This window comes from Panthera uncia, unplaced genomic scaffold (assembly GCF_023721935.1).
Source record: "Panthera uncia isolate 11264 unplaced genomic scaffold, Puncia_PCG_1.0 HiC_scaffold_431, whole genome shotgun sequence".
Lineage (NCBI taxonomy): Eukaryota > Metazoa > Chordata > Mammalia > Carnivora > Felidae > Panthera > Panthera uncia.
Genome location: NW_026059574.1, coordinates 7,438 through 30,504, shown reverse-complemented (window position 1 = coordinate 30,504; position 23,067 = coordinate 7,438). Strand labels below are relative to the sequence as shown.

The 23,067-nt window shown below is 64.6% G+C and overlaps 2 protein-coding genes and 1 long non-coding RNA gene across 6 annotated transcripts; 2 read left to right on the top strand and 1 right to left on the bottom strand.

Moving 5' to 3' along the window:
• Positions 1 to 8,234: 8,234 nt before the first annotated feature.
• LOC125918083 (cold-inducible RNA-binding protein-like) lies at positions 8,235 to 14,763 on the top strand. Of its 4 annotated transcripts, XM_049624125.1 has the most exons (7): positions 8,423 to 8,476; positions 11,476 to 11,584; positions 11,665 to 11,771; positions 11,851 to 12,004; positions 12,097 to 12,178; positions 12,265 to 12,335; positions 14,670 to 14,763. In XM_049624125.1, exons 1-7 carry the CDS (start codon positions 8,438 to 8,440, stop codon positions 14,672 to 14,674), a joined length of 567 nt encoding a protein of 188 aa, XP_049480082.1. In that variant the 5' UTR covers positions 8,423 to 8,437; the 3' UTR covers positions 14,675 to 14,763. The 4 variants fall into 4 exon arrangements, with proteins under 4 accessions (XP_049480081.1, XP_049480082.1, XP_049480080.1 ...); XM_049624124.1 differs by lacking the exons at positions 8,423 to 8,476; positions 14,670 to 14,763 and adding an exon at positions 8,235 to 8,383 and having other exon boundaries at positions 11,866 to 12,004; positions 12,265 to 12,728; XM_049624123.1 differs by lacking the exon at positions 14,670 to 14,763 and having other exon boundaries at positions 11,866 to 12,004; positions 12,265 to 12,728.
• On the bottom strand, positions 14,137 to 15,063 carry LOC125918085 (uncharacterized). Its single transcript, XR_007456372.1, has 2 exons — positions 14,985 to 15,063; positions 14,137 to 14,812 (listed from the first exon to the last, which is right to left on the bottom strand). It is a non-coding gene; the product is annotated as an uncharacterized LOC125918085 (long non-coding RNA).
• An 875-nt stretch (positions 15,064 to 15,938) lies between these two features.
• On the top strand, positions 15,939 to 18,199 carry LOC125918082 (protein FAM174C-like). Its single transcript, XM_049624122.1, has 3 exons — positions 15,939 to 16,273; positions 17,171 to 17,287; positions 17,921 to 18,199. Coding segments are annotated over exons 1-3 (438 nt in total). The 5' UTR covers positions 15,939 to 15,953; the 3' UTR covers positions 17,922 to 18,199.
• Positions 18,200 to 23,067: the final 4,868 nt, after the last annotated feature.

The following is a 23,067-nucleotide window of genomic DNA, read 5'->3' as shown; positions in this document are numbered from 1 at the left end:
TTTTTTTTTTTTCTTTTTTTTTTTTTTTTTTTTTTTTTTTCTTTTAAGTTCCATTCTTAACCGTGGTTTTCCGAACTCTCCATGGACTGGGTTCCTGCCGCCTCGGTTCAGCTCACACTTCCCCGCCTCTTCCTCCCGCCGCCGGCTCGAGCCTCGGCCGAGCTGGGCCCCTCCCCGCCCACTTCCCAAGCTCCAGATATGTAGCAGTCACTCCAGATGGTTGAGAGTGGGGACGAGGAAGCCGCCCCCGTCCCTTCAGGTTTAAGTCAAAAATGTAGATGCCTCATGATGCACTTTACAGACGGGCAGGGCCCGGGAGGGAAGGCCTGCCGTGCACACCGGCCTCCAGGGCGGCCAGCAGGCCCCACAGCGACCAGAGAGCCCTGCGCCCGCGGGGCCGTTTCTCCACATCTGTGCTTTTTTTCTCTTGGTCTCTTTTTCCAGAAAAAAAAAAAAAAAAAAAAAAAAAAAAAAAGCGCTTCAGCAGGCTGGCCACAGCCAGCCTTGGGGTTCAGGTGGGGGTGTGGGGCCCTTTCCTAGTAGGAAAGGAGAGAGAGGGAGGGGAACAGACCAGATGCCAGCCTTTGAGTCCACGCACTGTGCCCTTTCCTCCTGCCCCGCCCCCCTTTTGTTCTGAGCTTGGGGTATTTATAGACTATTAATTTTCTGAGCCAATAGCGGTTGGGAGTCTCTTGAAAACTCGGGAGAGAAATGGTTGGGGGGACAGGGGAAATAATACCCCCAGCCCTCCTTCCTGGCCCAACCTGAGGGATCTGGGCCTGTGGGCTGTGTCTGGAGGCCCTCTGGCAGCCAGGAGGGGAGGGGGTGCTGAGCTGTGAAGCCCCCAGTAGGGGTGACGCTGTGTAGCATTAACCCCCTTGGGGGGGGGGGGTTCGCTGCTGGTCTTAATTGGACCCTCCCCACTCTCATCCCCAGATTCCCCCTGGGGCAGAGGGGCAAACCCCCTACTGGGGCCATTTCAATGGGGGTGGAGTTTTTGTTCATTCACTTATTTTTACTGATAATGGAGATGATTGGGCCCTGCCCCCCTTACCCCCCAGTCTTGTCCTTGCCCCACCTCTCTGTCCTCCAGACACCCCCACTCCCTGTCCCTCCCTTCATCCTATCTTAGGTGAACCCCCCATTATGTGTTTAAAGTTAATGGTTTCAGATGTGAACATCATGTGTTAACTGTAGCTCTGTAAACTTTTTTGTGGGGGGGTGGGTGGGGAGGGGTCAGAGGGGAGGGGTCAAGGATTTGTTTTTTGTTTGTTTTTATTTTCCAAAAAAAAAAAAAAAAGGAGAAAAAAGGAGTGGGTTTGTTTTTCAAGAACTGTCTTGGATACCTATTTAAATGTGTTCTGTTTTGGTTTTTTTTGTTTTGTTTTTTTAAACGATTTTTAAATAACACCTGTGCCTCCGCGGGTCTGAGGGTGGAGGTCCAGGCAGGAACCAGCCCGCCCCCCTCTGCCCTCACCAGGGCTCCCTCAAGAAAGCATTACCCACCCTCGGGGGGTCAGGCTGGGGGGGGGGGGGGGCCCGGCACCTTGCGTGAGTTTCCTGTATGAAAAAATCGGGAAGAAAGCCGCATACAAACACCGTGATTTCAAGTAATAAACAGAAAATGAAACCTGAGTGACTGTGCTGCCCTTTTGCAGGGGTCAGGGGAGCGGTCTTGGCCATCACAGCGGGGGCTCCCTGGTCTGATGGGTGGTCTCTATCGGAGAAAGGGCTTGGGATGATCTGGAGACCCGGTAGGATGTTAGGTTCTCCCACCACCTCAGGCCGTGGGAGCTGGAAGGGGGGGGGGGGGATCCCACAGCAGTTCCCGGGTTCCCTCCGGGCCTGGAGGTGAGCGTGGGCAGGAAGTTGCCCCAGCAGGGGAGGGAGGGGCCAGCCACTTCCCAGTACCCAAGGCCGGAAGTCCTACAGGGTGTGGGCACAGGGCTGCCTGCCCACAGTGTGCCCTGGGTGGGGCCTCGGTTCCCGGCCCCGGGAAGTGGACTGGGGACTAACCCCTGGAACCATCTCCGGGATACCTGACCCACACACCGGGCCTCGGTTTCCCCAGCCACAGACAGGAGGACTGTTCCCACTGCCGGGCCAAGCAGGAGGTACTGCCTGTGTGGGCCCCCTGACGTGAGCCCTCTCCCTCCCTCCAGGCTAATAGAGCCCCTTCCTACCTGCCAGGCCTCCGGAAGCTCTCTGGCAGAAATCAAGTGATTCCCCAGGGCCCAGGGTTTGCGCTCAAGGCCTCTGGCCTGGCCTTGCCCCAGCCTGGGGTGAACTCTCACCCTTCTGTGGCCTCACCCTGGCCTCGCATTCCAGCGCTCCCCAGCCCTGACGGTCATGCCTCAAGCCTCCAGGCCTTTGTCCGGGGCCGTGCCCAGTGCAGGAACACCCCTCTGCTGGCCGCCCTTGCGTTGCCAGGGGATTTCCTCAACTGGCATCTCCCCAAGGGCCTGGCCAGGGGCAACTCCTCTCTGGGGTCCTGCTTCCATCCATTTTGGGGCTGGGCAGACAGGACAATAATAGCATCATTTTACATGTATTTCCTCAGTTAACAAGCACTGCCACCTAACAGAGCTAATTATACTCCCATTTAATAGATGAGAAAACCCCAAGCCCAGAGAGAAACATCACTTGCCCTAAGAATTGGGGGTGTTTGTTATATTGGTGACCACCCACTCCTGGGCAGATTTCTGATAGCCCAAGGCCTTGCCCTCAGCGTCCCAGCTCCAAGGACCCCAGGAGCAAGGGAAACCCCAGGACTGTCCCAGGAGCGTCCTGGAAGTATCCGGGAGGCCCTTCTGCCCCTCCCCCAGCCCAGTCTCTCTCTCTCTCTCTCTCTCTCTCTCTCTCTCTCTCTCTCTCTCACACACACCCACACACACTCTCTTTCTCTCTCTCTCTCTCTCACACACACACACACACACACACACACACACGCACGCACACACACAATCAGGCAGGAAGGTACCATGCACGTTGCAGGCTGACCCTTCCAGACCTCCAAGTCAAGGGCACAAGCTCCCCCAGGTAAGGAGGGCCACAGGTTGGAGGTGTGGGTGAGACCGCTCAGGTGGAAACTTCCGCCCACGCAGCCGCCCCTGGGGGTCAGGGCTGAGAGCTGTAAGCAGGTGACTCCACAGGGCTGGGTAGGGGCTGTGGAAGGGTGTCAACTGGGCCACCCTCTGAATCACACGCTGAATCGCAGGCTGTGTCTGCACGCTGCAGGGCGGGGGGCACTTGCCCTGCTGCCCGGGAACCCACCCCTCAGGGCGCTTCCTGGCGCCCAGCCCGGAAGTCCAAGGGTCACGGCCGGCCCTGCCCTGGGGTCCCAGGAGGACAACACCCCGGTGGGGGCTGCGGGCCACTGGCCTCTTCCCCCTACTCGGCCGCGCAGCGCGCACACCTACCCAGGGGGAAGTGCCCGGCCGAAGGGAGCTGCGGTCAGAGGGGCTGCTGGCCAGGCCAGGTGAAGGAAAGGTAAACTGAGGCCCTGCGCTGGCAGATGCTGCGGAGACCTCAGGGGGCGGAGTCTACCCCGCACCGCCCCCTCCTCCCATTGAGGAAAAAGCTGAATGGGAGGGGGTGGCCCCCGGAAACCCGCAGAAATGGAATCGCGGTTTCCACGGCAACGCGCCGCGAAACGGGCCTGACGTCACGAAGGGGGGAGGGCGCCCCGCTCGCCCCCGTGCGCGCGTCCGCAGGCCCGGGCCCCGCCCACCGCGGGGGCCGCCTCACTGGCGGCCGCGTCGTTCGCTCCTGCGCACGCACCAATGACAGCGTGGCGCTCACGCCGGGAGGTGGGACTGCGCCTGGGCGGCTGAGGGCGCAAGCGCAGCGCGGAGGCGTGCGGCCTCCTCCCTGTGGTCGCGCGTCTGCAAATTTGGGGGCGGGAGGCGCGCCGAGGGTCTGACGGCTCGGCCGCGCCGGGACGGAAGAAGGGGGCGTCCCGGAGGGCGCCGCACGTGGAGCCCCGCACCGGCGCGTTCGCTCGCACCCCTCCTTCCACGTCCAAGCATTGTCTGCTGTCCCCTCCTCCTCGATTCGGTGACGCGACCTCCGGATTGGGGCAGCACTGCAGCCCCCGGGCTGGGGGACGCAGGAGGGCCGGCGGGAGGAGAGCGCTTGGCCTGAGGCCTTACCGAAGGAATAGTAGGAGTTTGCAAGCGTTGGGAGGGGGAAGGGGTGCCCCTAGGTGGGAGGCACAGCGTGTGCAACGAGCGGCCTGGAGGAGCGCGAGCAGGTGTACTTGGGGGGGGCAGCTGCGAAGTTAGCTGGGGGAGAGAAGACGAAAGGTGGGAGGAAAAGGCAGAGGCGAGGACCTGAAAGGGGTGACTCCCCGAGTCTGTCTCTTGGGGAGGAGAGGGCCCCCTCCCCAGGGAGGGGGAGCAGGTGGGCGGAGCAGGGGCCAGGACATCCAGGGGGTGGCTGGATGGCTGGGCGTTCGGCCTGGGTTTACAGGAGAGGCCTGAGGAGGGACAGACGGGGCATTGTCTGCAGCTGGCCTCCGCTTCACGGGGCGCTGGCTGGCAGGGGCCTGCAGGGAGCTCGGCGTTCGGAGGAAGGGAGCAAGGTTCGCTGTGACCAGGAGTCCTCTCAGAGAAGGCAGCGGCCAGTGTGAACAGCAGCGGGCCCTGCCCGCTGGGGAGGATGCACGCCGGAACCTTCGGTCCGAGGCCAGCCCCAGGCTGGGCGGGCCCAGCACCGAGTCGGGGGTCGGTCGGCCGGGCCCTGTGCACTGGCGTGGCTGCCAAGGGGTGGAGCCGGGACCGGAGGCCTGGGTCCAGGTGGGCGATGCTGCTGGGTGATGAGACGGCTGTGGGCAAGCGGAAGCAGGTCACCGGGGTCACTGCAGTCCGCTTGGGGCCGGAGTGCCCTGGGGGCGGCCAGATGGGGAATTGGGGCCGGCTTCACGGTTCTGAAATGCCAAAGGCCGGGGTCAGGGTCTGGCTTGGGGTCGGGCCGGGCCTCTGGGGAGATGGGAGTGAGCGGTGCCCGGCCGGAGCCGACTTCTGCGCCCCCAGCACCAGGCAGGTGCCCGGGGCACAGCCACCCCCACCAGGCCCCGCGGGACCCGCCCACCTCTCCGGGGCGCCTTGGGAATGGGAGTTACCGAGCCACAGCCAAGGGCGCTGGGGCCCAACCCAGGAGTCTTGACTCCAGCCCCACCCACTGCTGCCCAGCCCGGGGAGGGCAGGGGACGGGCGGCCGCCCGTGTGACCTGGGACAGGTGAGCGGCCCAGCCCTGGCGTGGGGGCGGGGCCCTGTCACTTGGGGCCCTGCCCGCGACTGCCCTCCCGCTGGCTCTCCATCCCGGGCTGGGTGCCTCTGTTTCTCCCCCTGTGTCTGCCCCTCCGTCTCCTTCTCTGCATCTGCCTCTCCTGCGTCTGGCTGGTTCCATTTTTCCTTTTCTCTGTTTCTCTTCCCCGTTGCCTCCCTCAGTATCTCGGCCGGTCTGTATTGCTATCTGGGTCTCCGTCCCACCGACTCCTCCCCCACTTCCGCCCCCTCTCTGGGGCCCCCTCCCTCACCCCCCGCACACATTCCAGCCTCCACCCCCGTCTGGCTGCCCCTCCCTGGGGCCAGCTGCCGCTGCGTTGGGTGCCCAGGACGGAGGGAGTGGGCTCAGGCTGGGTCAGAGGTCAGCGTGCAGGCTGGGGCCGTAGAGGGCACCCCCTAACTCCTCCGGAATGTGGGCGGGGCCGCCCGCCCTCCCCGTTCCCCTCGAGGGGAGGCGATCACCCGCAGGCTGGAGGAGGGGGGGGCTCTAGACAGCTGGCTACGACCTTGCCGCACCCGCCCCACCCCCACCCCGCCAACACTGCCCCCGGGCCTCCCGGAGAATCTGCACAACCCCCTGCTCCCACACAGGGCCCCTGGCAGCCACCGGACCGACCAGCCCGCCTTCTCGCCCACGCTCGGAGAAGCGCACCCCTCAACAGCTAAGGGGTAGATCCTGACCCCACCTGAATGCCAGGCTCCCAGCTGGGCTCTGCCGGATACAGACCCCCCCCCCGCCCGCCACACACACACACACGGACCCCAGCCTACACTTCGATGGCGGCACAACCTCAGTCAACAGTGTGATTTTCAAAACAACGGCACCCCCACTCTCACCCTGGACCAAGACCTCCCTTTAGAAAACCGCAAAATTGAAAGTCACACCGGGCAGGGCCAGGAACTCAGGTCCTCAGAGACTGCGCACCCTCCCCGAAACACAAGCTTGTGGTTCCAGCCACCCACACTGCCCACACACCCTCCCTGGCTGTAGGCCCCCCAGAGGAGCAGAGACCTGCCAATCCGGATTGGGGATAGGTGGGGGGGGGGGGGGGTTGCATTCACTCACTCGGCACTGAGGAAGGGGGTGTGAGGTTCACAGACCATTTTCTGTGTGTCCTGCCGTACGAGAAAGACCAGAGAACCCCGGGCGTCTCACTCCCCCACACTGGCTCCGGGAAGCCCTGCTGCAACACCCACTTCTCGGATGAGGAAGCTGAGGCCCGGAGAGGCACCTGGCCAGCGCTGGCGTTCTAGAGGCAGACAGTCGTGGGACATCAACACTAGTACTGGGGACAGGCAGAGCTGGAAGGGGTACAGGTGTGCTGCCACAGGACGGGGCACTCTGCATTTATGGAACTCCAGGGTTGCCATGGAGATGCCACAAGCCCCAGGCAGGAGTCCCTCTGCTCCCCCCACCCCCACCTTGTGCCTGCAGGGAGCCTGTGTGGGGCCGAGGTCAGGAGAGTGGATGGGACACGTGGGGGTCAGCTCCTCCCACCTGGGGGTGCCCCTGCTCTGGCATTTCACAGGCACCTGACGTGGGTTCTACGCACGTGCCCGATGGGTGCCGGTCCCTGTGCGTCTGCCACCGCACCCGGGCCGAGTTTCCCAGGTAGAAAGGAAGGGGTCAGCGCCCGGACCTCCGGGGCATCGTGAGTGCGGGAAGAACAAACGTGTGTAACCCAAGGGGCAGGACGGGCCTCCCACTGGCCTCCTGCCCTTCCACGGGTGGGCCGCGGGTCCCACCCCACAGTCCCTCACATACTCCTGCACTTGCTGCAGACTGGTCACCAACACCAGCCGTGCGCCGCCTGGCCCTTTGCGTTCCTGGGATGCGAGCGTGATCGGGGTGTAAGAATGGCGGCCTTGAGTCACAGGGGGCTGCTCCCTGGTGGGTGGGTACCCCATCCCCAGTGCCAGACATCCTCCACCACTGTGGACACCCCTCTCCAGGAACAGGAGGGAAACTGAGGCCAGGAGGCAGTCCCCTCCGGTTCCCCAAAGGACCAGACAGCTGCTGCCCCCAGGAGCTGATGTCTGCCGCAGGAGACCCTGGCCGCTGATGGCACGCGGTGCGCACTTGTGCCCACCCTGTGGGCACGCGTCACGCCATCAGTCACCGGCACATATGCTCTGTGAGCCCTGGCTCGCCCAGGTCCCACACACCAGACCTGTCTGTGACTGAGCCCACACCCATGCCCCTTACGCACATGCCCGAGGTCCGCTTGGCTCACACGCAAGGGGTCCCTCGTGTTCCTGCACACGGAGTACCATGCAGGCGGGTTCCCGTGTGCGCACACGCACGTGTGCGTTCCCTGCACACACCTCCATACCCGCACGCACACACAGCCCCACTTTCGCGTCCACACAAGCGCAGTCCCCAGCCATTACCCATGACTCCGCAGCTCACGGGCACACATGAGCACCACACCTGGCAACGCGCACACTCATCCAGTCTCCGCTTCCCCCTCCCTGGCTCCGGGCCCTGCGGATTTGGGCCAGGCGGGCCGGCTGGAGTCAGCCGGGACGGTCCCACTTGTGCGCCCCCGCCAGGAGGCCTCCAGGTGCACGGTCCCGGCCCCCGCCTGGCCGGCCGGGAGGGGGCGATAATTACGCGGCCTGAGGGTCCCCCCCACACACGCGCCTTTCATCCCGGCCACGCCCGTCCGGGACCCAGACGCTCATTACCGCCTCCCGCCCGGTCATTAACCAGGGTCGGGGGAGGACCCGGCGTCCAGCGACCGGGCCCGGCGGGAAGGCGGAGGGGGCGCCGCGGGAGCGAGGTGACCCCGCCTCGTCTCCAGGGCGACGCCCGCGGGTGGGGCTCTCAGCGCCAGAGGTGTTGGACCTCGGGGGGGGGGGGGGGGGGGGGGCCGGGGGGGGGGGGGGGGCCCCCCCCCCCCCCCCCCAACGCTGGAGTCCGCGGCGGGACCCGGAGCCCCCGGCTGGGGCGACAGCGAGGCCGCAGCGCCCCCTCGCGTCCGCGGGGAGAGCGTGGCGCAGCGGTCACAGCAGCGATGAGGTCTTCCCTACCTCCTGGGAGCCCCCCGCCCCCACCACGGATACGCAGATGCAGGAAACCACAGAAACACAGGTACGGAGACAGGCCACACACCTGAGACGCAAGCAAGCTCACAGTTTGCACACAATGCCCAGAGCAGGCGCACCTGGCGACAGGTGTCCCCAGGTATGGGTCCATTCTGTGATGGGAACCCAGGACAGTCGTGGGCAGACATGGAGACTGGTAACCCGGCAACGGACTGGTAGTAAACACTTAATAATAGCGTGCTGGCGGAATGAATGAATGAATGAATGAATGAACAGAGCACTTCACAGAAGCAGGAGAAAGCCGAGTCACTACCACAGAACAGTGGGTGTGGGGGGCCTGGGGGCAGAGGATGATTCCAGGCCACCTTGGCCTGGACTGGAGCAAGGAGCCGCTGACCTGACTTGCTAGGGGAGCGCCTCAGAAAGGCGGCGGGGCAGAGTTCCTGGGCTGGGCATACCTGCCCCCAGCTCCCCAGCCCCCTCCACGGGCGGCGGAAGGCAGAGGGAGTTGAGAGCTGATGTCTTTTTTTGCTCCTTTTAATAACCACCCTGCGTGAGAGGCTGACGCAGCAGGCTGTGTCTGACGGGGGGTCTATGGGAGGGCTGCGGCATGGGGCGGGGCTGGGCGGTGCAGAGGGGGTGGCGATGACTCACGAGCTGCTCTGGGAGAGTGGGTTCCTGAGCTGAGGAGGGGTCCCAGCAACCTTGTCATGGGAGACCGTGTCCTTGCCTGTGTCCCTTCCTTTCTCAGCTGGACCCGCCTTAGGGTGGGAGCAGGTCTGAGGCCTGGAGTGGGGCTGGAACTTCTCTGGGGTGGGCAAGAAAGTGTGTGTGTGTGGGGGGGGGGGGGTCCTCTGTTCCCAAATCCCCCCAACTCTTCTGCATAGGGTCCACCCTCTGGAAACATTCTAGAACAGAACTTGGGCAGTCAGAGTTCTTCACCAGTTTGTTCCACCCCATGGAGGGGTCCAGGACCCCAGGAGACAACATAAGCCAAACCAGGGCAGGCAGCAAATGGCAGTCACAAGGCAGTTCCCATAAAATGGACTTGGGACTCCCCAGGAGCAATCTGGGGGTGAGGGTCTCTGCAAAGCTGGTTCGCCTTGTAGCAGAGATCTTGGAACCCCCGGACAGAGACAGGAAAAAGCCACAGGGGGAGGAGTAGAGCATTACTCGCTGCCCCCCCCCCTCCCCCGCCCCCACCAGGGGTAGCAGAACTAAGCCCTGGCAGGAGGCTGGAGCACATACTGGAGGGCTGAGACGAATGTCGGGGTGCAGTGCTGGCCACAGTGGTGGGGTTGGGTCCCAGGTTGGGGTCAGCCTGCAGTCTAGAGCTGGAATGCACAAGTGTCTGTCAAGGTGAGTGTAGGGGTGCGGGCGCCACGCCAAGCAGAAAAGTCAGGGTTGGGGTGGAAGTTAGGTGTGGGTGCTGGTGGAGGTCTGTAGGCAAACTAGGCTGGGTGAAGTTGGGGTGCCCCAAAGTAGGGAAGTAAGAGGAATTAGGATCTTGGGGAACATTGGGGTCCATGAGGTGGGACTGTCTCAGTCTCAGGGGTTCGGGTAGGCCTTGGGGCCGACCAAGTGGAGAGGTGTATTCATTCAGGAGCATGAGATCCTGGGATCCTGGGAGTACCAAGGTATGGGTTGTGTGGGCAAGTGTATCAGAATGATGTCAGATGTCCTGATAGCTGGGGCTCCGGTGGGTATGGGGACTTGGCTAAGGCTGACACGTCAGCGCTGGCTGGAGCACAGCAGGGGATCCCCAGGAGGTTTGGACCCTTGGCCTCCAGAGGCCCTTTTGTTCCCGGCCTCTGGCCAGGAGGTGGGGATGGGGGCGGGCAAGCAGAAGTGGGTCAGCCCCGCCCCCTCGAGCGCCGGCCCCGCCCCCCGCTCTCGGGCGAGGGACTGCGGCCGGGGCGCGTCTCCACCAATTACTCCGCCCGGCGTCCGCGCGCCCGGGAGGGGGCGGAGCCAGGAAAGGCCCGGCCCCCATCTCATGAATATGAGGTGCGGCTGCGGCCCCCGAGCCCTCGGATTGGCTGGCGCGGTGCAGGGGGCGGGGTCCCGCGGCGGCGTACTTAAGGCCGGTCGCTCGGCGCCCCCCCCTCACTCGAGCGTTAGGAGGCTTGGCTCGGTGTGGTGCGCCTTGTTCCCGCCTGCGTCAGGGACCTTCCCGGCTCAGTGGTGAGGGCCCTGGCGGCACCGGCTCCGCGAGCCCGGGGCGGCGAGCGGCCTGCGGCCGGCCGGAGGAGGCGGGGCGGCGGCGGCGGCGTCACGCCCCTGGGCGGGGGCGTCGCCGGGGCGGGCCCGGGGTGGAGTCCGCCCCGCCGGCGGCGATGGGCAGCGGGACACCGGGCCAAGCTGCGGCCGGAGGGCGTCTTTCCCTCGGGCCAGGCCCTCCGCGAGCGGGACGCCACCGCAAAATGGCGGCCGCGGGCGCACAGCAGCGCCCAGCGAAATGGCGGGAGTGCTGGGTGCCCGGATGAAGTGGCGCAGGGCGTGCGCGGGGCGCATGCGCGCGGCAGTGGGCGGGGCCACGTTCCGTGGCCGGGGCCGCCGCTCTCGGTTTCCCGCTGGAGGAGCGCGAGCGGAGCACAGTTCCGCGTCTCTCTCTGGCCTGCGTCTCCGGGGCTCCCCCAGCCCGTCGAGTCGGCCCAAGTTGGCCTCGGCCCCACACGTCAGGCTCCACGTCGGAGCCTCTCCCCGCGCTCAGTGCCCAGTCACCCACCGCTCCCAGGTGCCCTACCGTGGACCAAGCACTCTGCCGCTCCCCAGCCGATGCTCAGGGTGGGAGTTAGTCTGACCCCTCGTACAACGCGGAAATCCCGGCCGGTGCCGGCGGAGCCCGACGCCTGTCTTCAGCGTCCAGCCATAAGCACCCCCTGAGGCCGGCAGCCGCGTGAAATCGTGGAGCGCCTCGGTTTGCGGGCGGAGCTGGGCGGTGCACGGAGCGGGGGCCGGGGGTCCAGGAACGAAGGGCGCGCTGGGGATTCGGAAGTCGTAGGTGTGGGTTTGAGGGGGCAGGGGGGGAGCACTCCAGGGCTTGCCCCACAAGCCTCTGTGGCGTGTGCAGAGAGCAGGGGGGAGCGGCGAAGCCCTGGAGGGTCTCGGTGAGGAATTCAACAGCGTTTGCCGCAGGCCGCCATGGCATCAGACGAAGGCAAGCTTTTCGTCGGAGGGCTGAGTTTTGACACCAACGAGCAGTCGCTGGAGCAGGTCTTCTCGAAGTACGGGCAGATCTCGGAAGGTGCGGCTGGTGCTGCCGGCGGCGGAGCGGGGCTGCGTGCGGGGAGGGCTGGGCGCAGACTCCGCGTCTCTCCTGTGCAGTGGTGGTCGTGAAAGACCGGGAGACCCAGCGGTCGCGAGGCTTTGGGTTCGTCACGTTTGAGAACATCGACGATGCCAAGGACGCCATGATGGCCATGAACGGGAAGGTGAGGGCAGCCGCTCGGGGTTGCGGAAGGTGCAGAACCCCGCCTCCGAGGGTGGGGGAGCGCAGACTAACCTGTGCAGGTCTCCGGTTTCCAGTCTGTGGACGGGCGGCAGATCCGAGTTGACCAGGCCGGCAAGTCGTCCGACAACCGATCCCGAGGCTATCGAGGTGGCTCTGCTGGCGGCCGGGGCTTCTTCCGAGGGGGCCGAGGCCGGGGCCGTGGGTTCTCCAGAGGTGAGTGCTATGCTCGGGGCCCGGGGCCCCTGGGAACACGGTGGGGCCACTGCTGGTGGGCGCTGACGCTCTCTTCCTGTCCCTGTTTGCAGGAGGAGGGGATCGAGGCTACGGAGGGAGTCGCTTTGAGTCCAGGAGTGGGGGCTATGGAGGCTCCAGAGACTACTACAGCAGGTGAGGGCGTGCGGGTGCCAGTGCCTAAGGCCGGGCCGCTCTGCTGCTGCCGCGGGCCCAAGTAGCCTCAAGTGTCTTTCTTGCAGCCGGAGTCAAGGTGGCGGCTATGGCGACCGGAGCTCAGGCGGGTCCTACAGAGACAGCTACGACAGTTACGGTAAGTCCTGCTCCGAGGGCACCTCGCTGCGGGGGCCTGCAGTGGGAGCTCAGTAAGCCTTGGCGCCCTCTACTAGCAACACTCAGAGTCTGTCACCGTGCTTGCCTCTAAGGGGCGATACTGCCCTCTCGGTCTCTGTGCCAGCAGCCATTTCTACCACGAAATGTAAAGGCAGAAGCAGAGTGACCAAGAAGGAAAGGGACAGTGAGGGCCCGTCCCCCCCCCGAGCAGGCAGCAGAAGTGCATGTGCGCCCTGCCTGCCGCCCCGCCCTCAGCTGGTGGGGGGGGTGGTTTCTCCTGAGGCTGCGGGACCGCGGCCTCCAGGTCTGGCCCTGGGAGCGGATGCTGGTCTTGTCGCGTGCTTCAGTGCCTTTACATGTCCCTGCTTCTTGTTCTCAGCTACACACAACGAGTAAAAATCCTTCCTGCTCAAGATCGTCCTTCCAATGGCTGTATATTTAAAGATTTTGGGAGCTTCGCTGAATCGTTCATGTGTAGTGAACACACCTCCTTGTACCCCACTTTTGTAGTCCTATCCGTTTTGATCTTGTCAAACACAGCCTGACTGCTTCTGACCCCCAGATGGCTTCGTTTACCTAGACTACTCTTCTTAAGGAAGCGTTGTCAGTTTTTAAGGGTTTTAAAAATGTTCTGAAAAGCACTTCAGATTTTATTTTTTTTCTTTTTACCCTGAGCCATAAGATTTTTAGGAAATCTTTGGGGGTTGTGTGGGTTTTGGTTTTGGTTGTGTTGCCTTTTTTGTTTCTCTTTTTACTGGGTCGGCCCGTGAGGTCGGGTGCCCCAGTTCACTTCTCTTTAAGATTGAATGGACTCTGAATCCGCTTTTTGCCGGAAGCTCAGCAAGCTGTGGCTTTTTTCCAGCTCTGTGTACTGTTTCTGCGTGTAGCGTGGTAGGACCCATGCCGGGGCTGTGGCAGAGGTACCCCGGCGGCCCCGGGCCTGGCCTGTTCGGCCCTTCCGTGCTGTGTATGACGCACAGCAAGAGTTGCAGATGTCCCTTTGAGAGGTTCTTGAAAATGTTTATTTATATTGTCTTTTTTTACCGGAAGACGTATGCATAACCCATTGATGTTGTATCTGAAGCGGTTAAGGAATTCTTGTACGCAGTTTTCTTTGGCTTTACGAAGCCGATTAAAAGACCGTCTGAAACGAACCTTGCTCTGACAATTTCCCTTTCATTGCACAACACACTCCCTGCTCTCGGGTTCGAGGCGGTCAGAACTGAGCGGAAAGGGCAGTTTGAGAAGTAGGTCTGCCGGTCCCGCCTGAGGCTCTCAGAAAGCTAGACAGGGAAGGCAGAATAGGCAGACGCTGGCCGGGCCCCTCCTGACAGCCGACCGCCATCGGCCCCGGTGAGGTGAGAAGGTGGGCGACAGGGTGGGCAGCTTAGCAGGGGACGGTGGACGCCCAGGCACGTGACGCTGACCCGGACCGCCTTAGCTGAGGAGCAGGCCAGACAGCGGACGGCAGGCAGCGTCCCTGGGCGACCACGGACCGACCGGCTCGTTAGCTAGCTCTGCTGTTGCTTCACGAGTTCTGAGCTCTCACCGCTAGCCTATGGAAGCTGCAGCCCCTCGGAGGACAGAAGTGTTGTGCGCCCAACAGAACCCTCTGAGACGCAAGCTGCTCCCTTGGCTAGCTCATATGTGGAAATAGCCCTGTAATTCGAGGTAACTCCTTTTGCTCGTGTCCGCATCCCTCCTCTCGTCGAGAGCTCATTTGAGAGTAAAGTTCTGTACCTGGGGAATGTTCCTTTGGCTGTTATCCTTTTCCATTTTTCTTTACTTTTTTTTTTTTTTTTTTTTTAATTTTAATTTTTTTAATCAAGCTCGAACCAGAGTCAGATCTGGGCCGTTAGCCCTTCCCCGCCTGCAGCCCGGCGAGCGGCCTGGGCGGTCACGCCACAGGAGTAGGTTTGATCCGTAAGCAGGATTGGAGACCACCGAACTCCCTGCCTTTTGGGATTTTTGTTCATCAATTGACAGTCTTTTCCAGACCTCCGTCCCTCAGGCTCCCAACTAGCTTTCTCTGATGTCTGTTGCTGCCATGAGTTTTTCCCAGAGCCCACATGGTCCTCTAAGCTCCATCCCAATTGGGCAGCTGGCTCTGCTCAAGGGTGGGACGTGGCCTGGCCCATCTGCAAGGTGCAGGCCCGCCCTGGGCACGCCAGCCTGTGACGGGGCCTCTGCCGGGACGGCCCGATGACTAGTTTGAGACCCTCCTAGGAGCTGTGGATGGTTTCAGGGGAGGTGGGGAGGGGCAGATGTGACCTGTGGCCAGGACACTGGGCGTAACGCTTCTTTGCTTTGGCAGGTTGAAGGGAAGCCAGCGTGACTTGGAGGTGTGGCCAGACAGCAGCGATGACCAGGACTCACTGTCCCAGAAGGGACTTTATCTGGAAGCAAGAGCCAGAGGCACAGCCACCGGTCTTCGTACCGTGTCCCCTGTAAGTGGTTCTTAGGGTGGGTGATGTGAGCCGCTCTGGCCCTGTCGCTTGACCCCGCTGGTGGGTTCTCCTTTCCTGGCCTGCCCTCCTGTAACCCCAGTGGGGGCCGGGGGTGGGCAGCATTCTGCGGGGCTCTCCTGCAGCCAGCTCTTTTCTCCCGTTTGTTCCAGCAGGCGCGTCACTGGGGAGGCTGAGGTGCAGCGACTCGAATTGCTGTTGGAGGACAGGTGTGTGGCGGCAGGCACCGCACCGCAGCCAGGACGCCCCCCTCAACAGGAGCAGGACATGAAGTCGGATTTGAATAAAGGGCTGGTGTGTCCACACAAATCTGAGTCTGGCTCGGGACGCGGCCAGGGAGCTTGGGTGGGAAAGGGGTTCGGGGGAGTCTGCCGGAGAAAAGCCTCTTTGCCCTTGTTCAGGGCACAAGCTGGCCCCAAGCCGGGAAGACCACCCGGTTCTTTGTTGTCCCCTTGGGCAGTTCTCTCAGGTTCTGAGGGGCACAGGCTCCCCCATCTGAGGCCGGCACCTCTCTCCCAGGGTCTTGGCGGAGTGGCCCCCAGAGCCTCCCACCTGTGCTGTTTGCAGGGAGAGCTTGCTTCCTGAGCTGCTTGCCTTCCGCCCCCCTCTAGGGATGCAGAGCACTAGGGTTGACCCTTGGTTCCACTGCCTTCAGGCCTCGGTGGCTCCCCTCCACTGCCAGTAGTGGGGGGCGGGGGGGAGGATGGCGGCGGGGCGGCCTAGGTGCCCACGGTTCTCCCACCGGTGGGAGCCTCTGGCGCCTCCCAGGGTGAGAGCCCCTGGAGTTCCTGGGGCCCTGGCTGGGACTGAGGGCCTGGAGAGCACTGCGCCAGGCCGCCCTGCGTGGCGTGGCTTCGTCCCCCGCGAGGGTCCTTGACACCGCCGTGCCTTTGGGAAAGCTGCTCCCGGGAGGAGGCGTGGGCTCCGGGGCGGGGCCTGCAGCCGGAGGTGCGCGCGCAGCCCGGGCTGGGCACCGTGGGCCACGCCCACGACCGCCGGGGTTAGGCGAGGTGGGGGGCGGGGCGCTCGCGAGAATTAAGCTCCACCCCCGCGCGCCATTGGCTGGGGCCGCCCCCACGCCGGTGAGTGACTCGCTCGCGCGGGCGGGGTACAGCCATCGCTTCCGCCGGGCCATGGGGCCGCGCGTGCTGCTGCCGCCGCCGCCGCCGCCGCCGCCGCCGCCGCCCCTGCTGCTGCTGCTGCTGCTGCGGGCGCTGCTGCTATCGGCGCTGCTGTGCGGGGCCGAGGGGGCCGCGTCCCCGTCGCCGCGCCCGGTGCAGGCCACGCTGTCGCCACCGCCCGCCGTGACGAACGGGAGCCAGCCGGGCCCGCCGCACAACAGCACGCACTCGCGACCGCCGGACTCGCCGGGCTCGCCGCTGCTGCGCTCCTTCTACGTGCTCACGGGCCTCAGCGGCCTGGCCGCGCTCTACTTCCTCATCCGGGCGTTCAGGTGCGTCAGGCGCACGCCGCCCGGCGCGGCCAGTCAGCGTGCGCCTCGCGCCTCACGTGTTGGCCGTGAAGCCCCGCCCCCGCGGGGCGGAGTCGCCGGCGTGGTGCGCGGCGGTGACAACAACCCCGCCGCCTCCGGACGCGGGGGCGCTACTGCGCCGCGAGGTTGAGGGCGTCCCTCGGCGCCGAGCGGGGCTTGCGACCTCGGCCGCGGCCTTGTCCCCTTGCGTCCTTCCCCCCGGCCGGCCGCGCAGGCCTCGGCTGTGTCGTCGTGGGGCTGGCCGCGTGCAGTTTCTCTGTCCTGCCGCCGGAGAGTGGAGGGCTGTGTCCCTCCCCGCGCTAGGGGCTTCCCCGTGCGGCCTCCTTTCCGGGGCTGCCCCTCCAGAGGCCTTTGTCAGCACAGCCGACCGTGCGCAGAGAGCCCCGGCCGGCCCTCCAGTGACTGCGCTGAGTACGTGGCCCTGGACGCGTCCACGGCGGAAGGCTCCCCTCCCTCTCCCGCGGCGGGGCTGGGGGGGGGGGGGGTCAGGAGCGGGCCTTCTGCCCGAGACAGCTCTGCTGATGGCGTCTCTGGCCGACCCTCAAGTCCCGTCGCTGCGAGGCCGCGTTCTCACACTCTTCTCTGTTCTCTGAGACGTCCCGCCCTGCCCCCGGGGTCCCTGGCCCCTGGGCCTCAGCTGTGGGAGCTGCCCAGGGAGGGGCCCGTTTTCTGTCGCTCTCGCTCACGTAGGTGGTGGTTACGAGGCGAAAGAAACACACACTTTAGGCCGGGAGGTTTCACAGCAGGGCGTTGAGGGTCTGGCAGAGGAGGACTCCGGACCGCGGCAGGGTAGGGCGTCAGCCACGCCCGGGACCGCGGCCCAGGATGGCCACCGAGCGGGCCTGGGTCTACTTCCAGGTTGAAGAAGCCACAGCGGAAGAGGTACGGCCTTCTGGCCAACACCGAGGACCCCACGGAGATGGCTTCGCTGGACAGCGACGAGGAGGTCGTCTTTGAGACCAGGAATCTGAGATGGTAGCTCAGCCCTCCCCTCAGCCTGCAGGGGCCCCGCTGGGGGAGTCAGGGAGGCTGCCAGCCTGTGAGGTCCATGCGATGCCCGTGCTGGCCTCCTGCTTTCAGGTCGTGTGGCCCGGGCAGGGCACACCTGCTCCCAGCTCCCATTAGCCGTTTCTTTAAGGTGGGAACAGGCTGCAGCGCTTGGATCGGTGGGCGCTTGCTCTTGGCCTTGGCCTGACCGCGAAGGCCGCGATCTGTGTCGGGTGGAGAAGGAACTCCAGGGTGCTGCCGACGGGGTGGGTCGGAAGAGGATGGGGGGCCTGGACACACAGTTAGCAACAGTGCCTGAGCAGGAGTGAGGGCCTGTCCAACCCCAGTGTGTGGGGGGTGCAGGCTACAGACACAGAGGCCGAGAGACCAGGGCACGGTTTTGGTTTTCCAGGCCCCAGAGGGAGGTTCTGGTGTGATCTGGGAACTCCTCTGGGTGGGGGACCCCCCCCCCCCAACGGACAGGACAGCAGCACCCAACAGGCTGGAGGAGGCAGATCTTGGTGGAGCAGAGTGGAGGGGCCAGACAGCTGAGGCCTCTGCTCATCACTCGAGTGAATCCCAGGCACGGTGGGGTCTCACCCTGTCCCCTTCACCTTCCAGATGCTCAGGTCAGGGAGGCAGCGTTGCCAGAAGCTCCGGGGAGAGGACAAGAGACGGAACCGGCTCCCTAGCGTCTGGCGTGCCCCACTGACCGCCTGCCGGCTGTGACGCAGACTCCGCAAGCTCGCGTGGGTCCTGCCTAGCTCGCCTACTCTGCCCGAGGCCGCTTTGGCCCTTCGCCCAGACAGGACTGTCGAGGATGCTGGGTGGGAACCAGAGAGGCCCTGGAGGCCTTATACAGGACCTTGAGACTGGTGGGGCCGTGACTTGTGCCGTTCGCCCTCCTCTGTGGGGTGAGGCAGCCCCCGGCTACAGCCTGCCGGGGTGGGGGGGGGGGGGGCGCCGGGCGGCCTGAGCGGCCTGTCTGGAAGCATCTTCCCAGCGGGCTGGAGACAATAAAGGGAGCAGTGGTTCTGTGGCCGGCGCTCATCTGTGCGTGGGGCCCGACCCTGGGTGCTAACTCGTGAGCGGTGGGTGGGCAACAGAGCGGGGCTCCGTGTGGGTCCCCGTCCTCCCACCTGTGACCAAGCTGGGCTTCTCTGGACTTGCCCCCAGCTGCCCGAAGGCCCAGTGAGGAAGCCTGCGAGGTAGACGGAGAGAAGGGGGAGACGTGCGCTCCCCTGCTGGGGTAAAGGCCCAGAGAGAACTCCTGTTCCCGTGTCACAGTCCTTGCTCGGGCTCCCTGCTCTGTGCCACCTTAAACCTGGAGCCCTGGTGGTGGAGAGTCAGAGGGGAGGGGCTGGCCAGCGGCTGCCCAGCCTGAGGTCTCCCCCGCCCCGCCCCGGGGCTGCCCATTGGCCCGAGTTGCCATAGCCGTATGGTCGTGAGGAGCTGCCACCAGGTGGCAGCCTCGTGCCGTCCGGCGTCCCCTGCTGGCCCGCAGAGGGTTGGGTGGGAGGGAGGTGGAACCAAGCTGTTGTACCGTTGTACCTGTGGGCTCTCCGTGTCCCCTGCTTCATCCTGAGCCCTGCCTTGTCCCCGTGTCCATGGTGGCGTGGACTGAGCCTGCTGCCTACTAGGGATCTGTCGGCTCTTGGGCCCGTCCACCGCTCAGGCCAGCTGGCCTGCCCTACCACGCCAAGCCTGCATCCCTGCCTGCTGCCAGGGCGCAGAGAAGCCATTTCCATCATGTCAGCTGGCCAGCCTTCTCTCCAGCTGGGGTGTTCTGCTCGGGTCCCTAGTCTGCTTCCCTAGGCATCTCTCTTGGCCTTCCCACACTCCAAATCTCACGTTTCACCCTTCTCCTGTGCTGACCAGTTGCTGCCTCCAGGAAGTCCTCCCTGACTGCTCCTCCCATGCTGTTCTTTGGGAGGGTCCCGCACTGAGGGCCCAGCAGGTCCTCTGGGGAAGGTGGCAAAAATGAGGCCAGGCCCCAGAGATGTCCCCCACGCCCTGCCCTTCTGGCTCTGGCTCTTTCTCCACGTGTCCCCCCACCGTGGGTCTCTCCACTCGTCTCTGTCTCTCTGTTTTTGTCCTTGCGTTTCTTTCTCTGACTCTGAACCTCCTTTGTGTTTCTCTCCACCTGCGTGGTCTCTTTCACTTGGTCTTGGTTTCCGTCTGTCTCTCTGCGTCAGACCCACTGGGACACGCTTTTAACAGGCACGCAGACACCGTCCCCGGCTCTCCCGCCCTGTGATCTGCGCCCCCTTCCCACAGCTCTGAGCGATTTTTCGAGCTTCAAAAGGCACGTTAATTACTCTAATGAGGTCAGGAGAGACCCCGCGCTCTGCCATCCGGAGCTGGGAACACACTGCCTGTCCCCCGTCCCCCGCCCCAAGCCCGGCCGCCGCGCGCCCACCCCAGTCTGGGCAGGGTGGGTGCGCTGCCCGCTTCCCGGCCCTCGTGCCTGTCAGCAGCGGTCTCCACGCCCCCCCCACCCCCCCCCCCCAGCGTTAGCGCCGAGTAACTGGCAGCCCCCGCCCGCCGAGGTTAATGCACTGTTAGCAGGAAGTTCTCAGCGGCTAAAAGCCAGGAGAGGGGCCCGTCAGCCCGGGATGAAAGGGGGGCCCCTGTGTGCACGCGGGCGAGCGCGGGAGGGGCTTCCTGTGCTCACAGGCAGGCCCGGTACACGGCGCAGACGCTCACGTGTGGGAGGCACGCAGGACGTGCACATGCACTCGTGTTCACACACGGGGGTCACCGCAGCGGGTCCCTAGCCTGTGCCAGGTCGGGGGGTCCAGACCCACGGCCCAGGCCCCTCCTGGCCCCTCCCGGTACCTCGATTGCCCCGCAGGCCACCACACATGCTGGACGCGGCCAGCGGCCAGGTTGGAGTCTCGGGCTCCTGGTTGACGACTCGCTGTGCAGCTTGAGTCCCGGCCTGACCCCGGCCTCAGTTGCCCGTCTGGGAAACAGGGACAGGTGGGAGCTGGGCCCGCGTCAGCGGTCAAGGCGGGGCGTCTTCCCGGGACCTGGGGGGCTCCTCTGCCGGCTCCACTCTTTGCACCTGCCGCGCGGGGAGGAGTAGGGCCTCTGAAGACCACCAGAGCTGGGGCGGCAGGTACGTTCAGTCCCATTGGTTATTTAGTGAGACACTTCCGCCACGCGGTTTTAGCTTCTTCCCTGGCACTGTGGCCTCTGAAGGTGCAAGGGTGTCGGACACTGACCCCAAGCCGTGGGGACTCGCCCTGCGGGCCAGGGGTCGGCCGGCAGCAGGCAGCAGGTGCTGGACCAGGGGTGACAGACACAGGCTAGGAGCCAAGTCTGAGCTTGGCCTTGGCAGGACCCTCCCCAAGTCTGGAGCAGACCCCCCAGCCCGAGAGTGCAGAGCAGGGTGGACAAGGGCAGACCCCATCGGAGACCCTGTCCTGGATCTGAGCCCAGGGCTGACAGCCGACCCTGAATGACCCCTGACTTTCACTGAGCCTTGAGCCCCAGACTGACCCCTGTCCCCAGAGTAAACCTGATCTCTGACCCTTGACTCCAGAGGAAGCTTACTCCAGAATGACCCCTGGCCCCAGCTGACCCCCCCCCCACACACACACACACACTGGCTGTGCCTGGAGGCTGGGGTGGCCACTGGCCCTGGGAGGGGCAGGGCCTCCTAGGTGCCCACAGTGCCCCCCCCCCCCCCCCCCCCCGCGGGGCAGGAGTCCCCTGGAGCAGCGGGTCCTGTGCCCCCACCCCCACCTTGCCTGGGGCCAGGCCTTGAAGCTGCCCTGCCCTCCCCTCCCCAGGGCCCCGCCTCCAGGAGCGGCCAGCGGGCGCAGGGAGGTTGAATGGGGGACGCGCGCCTTTGTTCCTGTCCCTGCTCTGGCTCTGACCTTGAGAGAGAGACAAGAACAGAAGGAAAACAGAGCTTCAGCTCAAATCCGCTCGGCAGCGGCAGTGGCGGCTCTTGCCTTGGTGGCCCCTGCATGCAAATGAGCAGCCCCATTGCTGGGCCTTCGCCGAGGCGTCCTCCCTGTGTGGTGTGCCCTTTCTGTTTCCCTGACCCCCTGCAGGCTCACGTCCTGCTGGCTCTGACAGAAGAGACCCCAGCCCCAACTGTGAGGTCCCATCAAGTGGGACAACAGTGGCAGCTTCCAGAAGGCGGGACACTGGGCTGGGCCAGGCTCCACCTCCGTAGCTGTGCAAGGGGGACTTCCTCACTGGGGGCCGCCACCACCCTTGTGCTCTCCAAAGGGCCAGACCCGTCATCCTGGGCTGAGCTGGGCCCGTGTTGCTGGAAGCCCAGGCCCTCACGCCAGGGGCATCCGGAGAGTCTATTTGAAGGGCCAGCCCTGGGACTCGGGTACCCGCAGTCAGGTAAGAGAACAACACCCAGGACAGGCAGGCTGAGTTCTCCAGGGGACAGAGGACCGAGAACCTCCTCGTGGCGGGGGCGTGGGGGTGGGGCGGGAAGCACGGGCAGGGACCGGCCTTGATGGATGATCAGAATTTGAATGGCACAAAAAAGGGAGGTACTCTCAGGGCACAGCCTGAGCAAAGGTTGGGAAGGGGTGGGGGGCAGAAACTCAGGCGTCGTGTGGCGTGTGCCCCCCAACACCTTGGAGGGACGTGGCTGGCGTGGGTCCATCCACTTTGCTGGGGTGAAGGTTAGTTTGCCGGTCTCTGGCCTCTAATGGTTCCTGTTACGAGGACCTGCGACATTCCCTCCCGTGGGGACCTTCTAGTTCAAGGGCTCTGGTCTCACTCTCACCAGGCCTGGGCAAGTGAAACAAATCCAGAGAGGTGGACCCCAGCTGGGCACCACTGGCAGTTTCCAGCCGGCACTTGGTGACAGAGTACCTCTATAAACTCAGAGTCTGGTGACAGAGGTTGTGGCATGCATAAGACTGGAAAACGAAGGAACAGGTCCCCAGTGAGCTCCCCAGGAGCCACCACTCTGGGCCTCCACTGAAGCCGTGCACTGTGCCCGGATGCCCTTCTCTGTCTTGCTCCCGGGTCGGATTTCATCTGTGTATGGACTTCATCTGCTGTTGGCCTGGATCCTACCTTGGGCGGCTTGGATCCCACCCTGAGTGGCTCGGGCGGATCCCTTGTGTAGTGGGCACCTGTTCTGTGCCCCCCACGCTCAGGAGCTGAAGCAGAGACTGTTGCTCCATTTCCCAGGAGAGGAAACAGAGGCCCACAGAGGACAAGTGACTGCCCCGAGGTCCCCCAGGGAGGCAGTGGTGGACCAGCCTTTGCACTCGGGCCAGCACGTGCCGAAAACACCTGCCCAGGAGGAACAGGGAGGCATGAAGCCGGTTAGCTCGCCGAGGTTAGGATTTGGGGTCTGGGTTGGAATGACTGAATGACGGTGGGACGGAGAGGGGGTGAGTCGTCTCTGTGCCTCCTCCTGTCCCGGGGCCCAGGCTCCGCAGACCGCCTTGCTGTCCTGAGGGAGAGGAGCGCAGGGGACCCTTGTGAGGATGATGGGGGCGTCGGTGGTGGCTCGAGGCCCCCCGGAGTTGGGCGTCTCCGGGGGGGCGGGGAGGGGGGCAGGACCCCAGGGCTGCCCACGGCAGGCAGCCCCACCGGGAGGGACGAGGGGCGAGTCGGGGAAGGCCGGGCTGGGGGGGGGGGGGGGGGGGGGCGCGGCGGAGGCAGGAGGGGGGCCATCCCCCCACCCCCGCCCGGCCCCCGCGTGGCCGGGGCACGGCAGGAGGGGGCGCCCGCGGCCCTCCCGGCGCTCGGGCGGGACAAAGGCCGGAGCCCCGGCC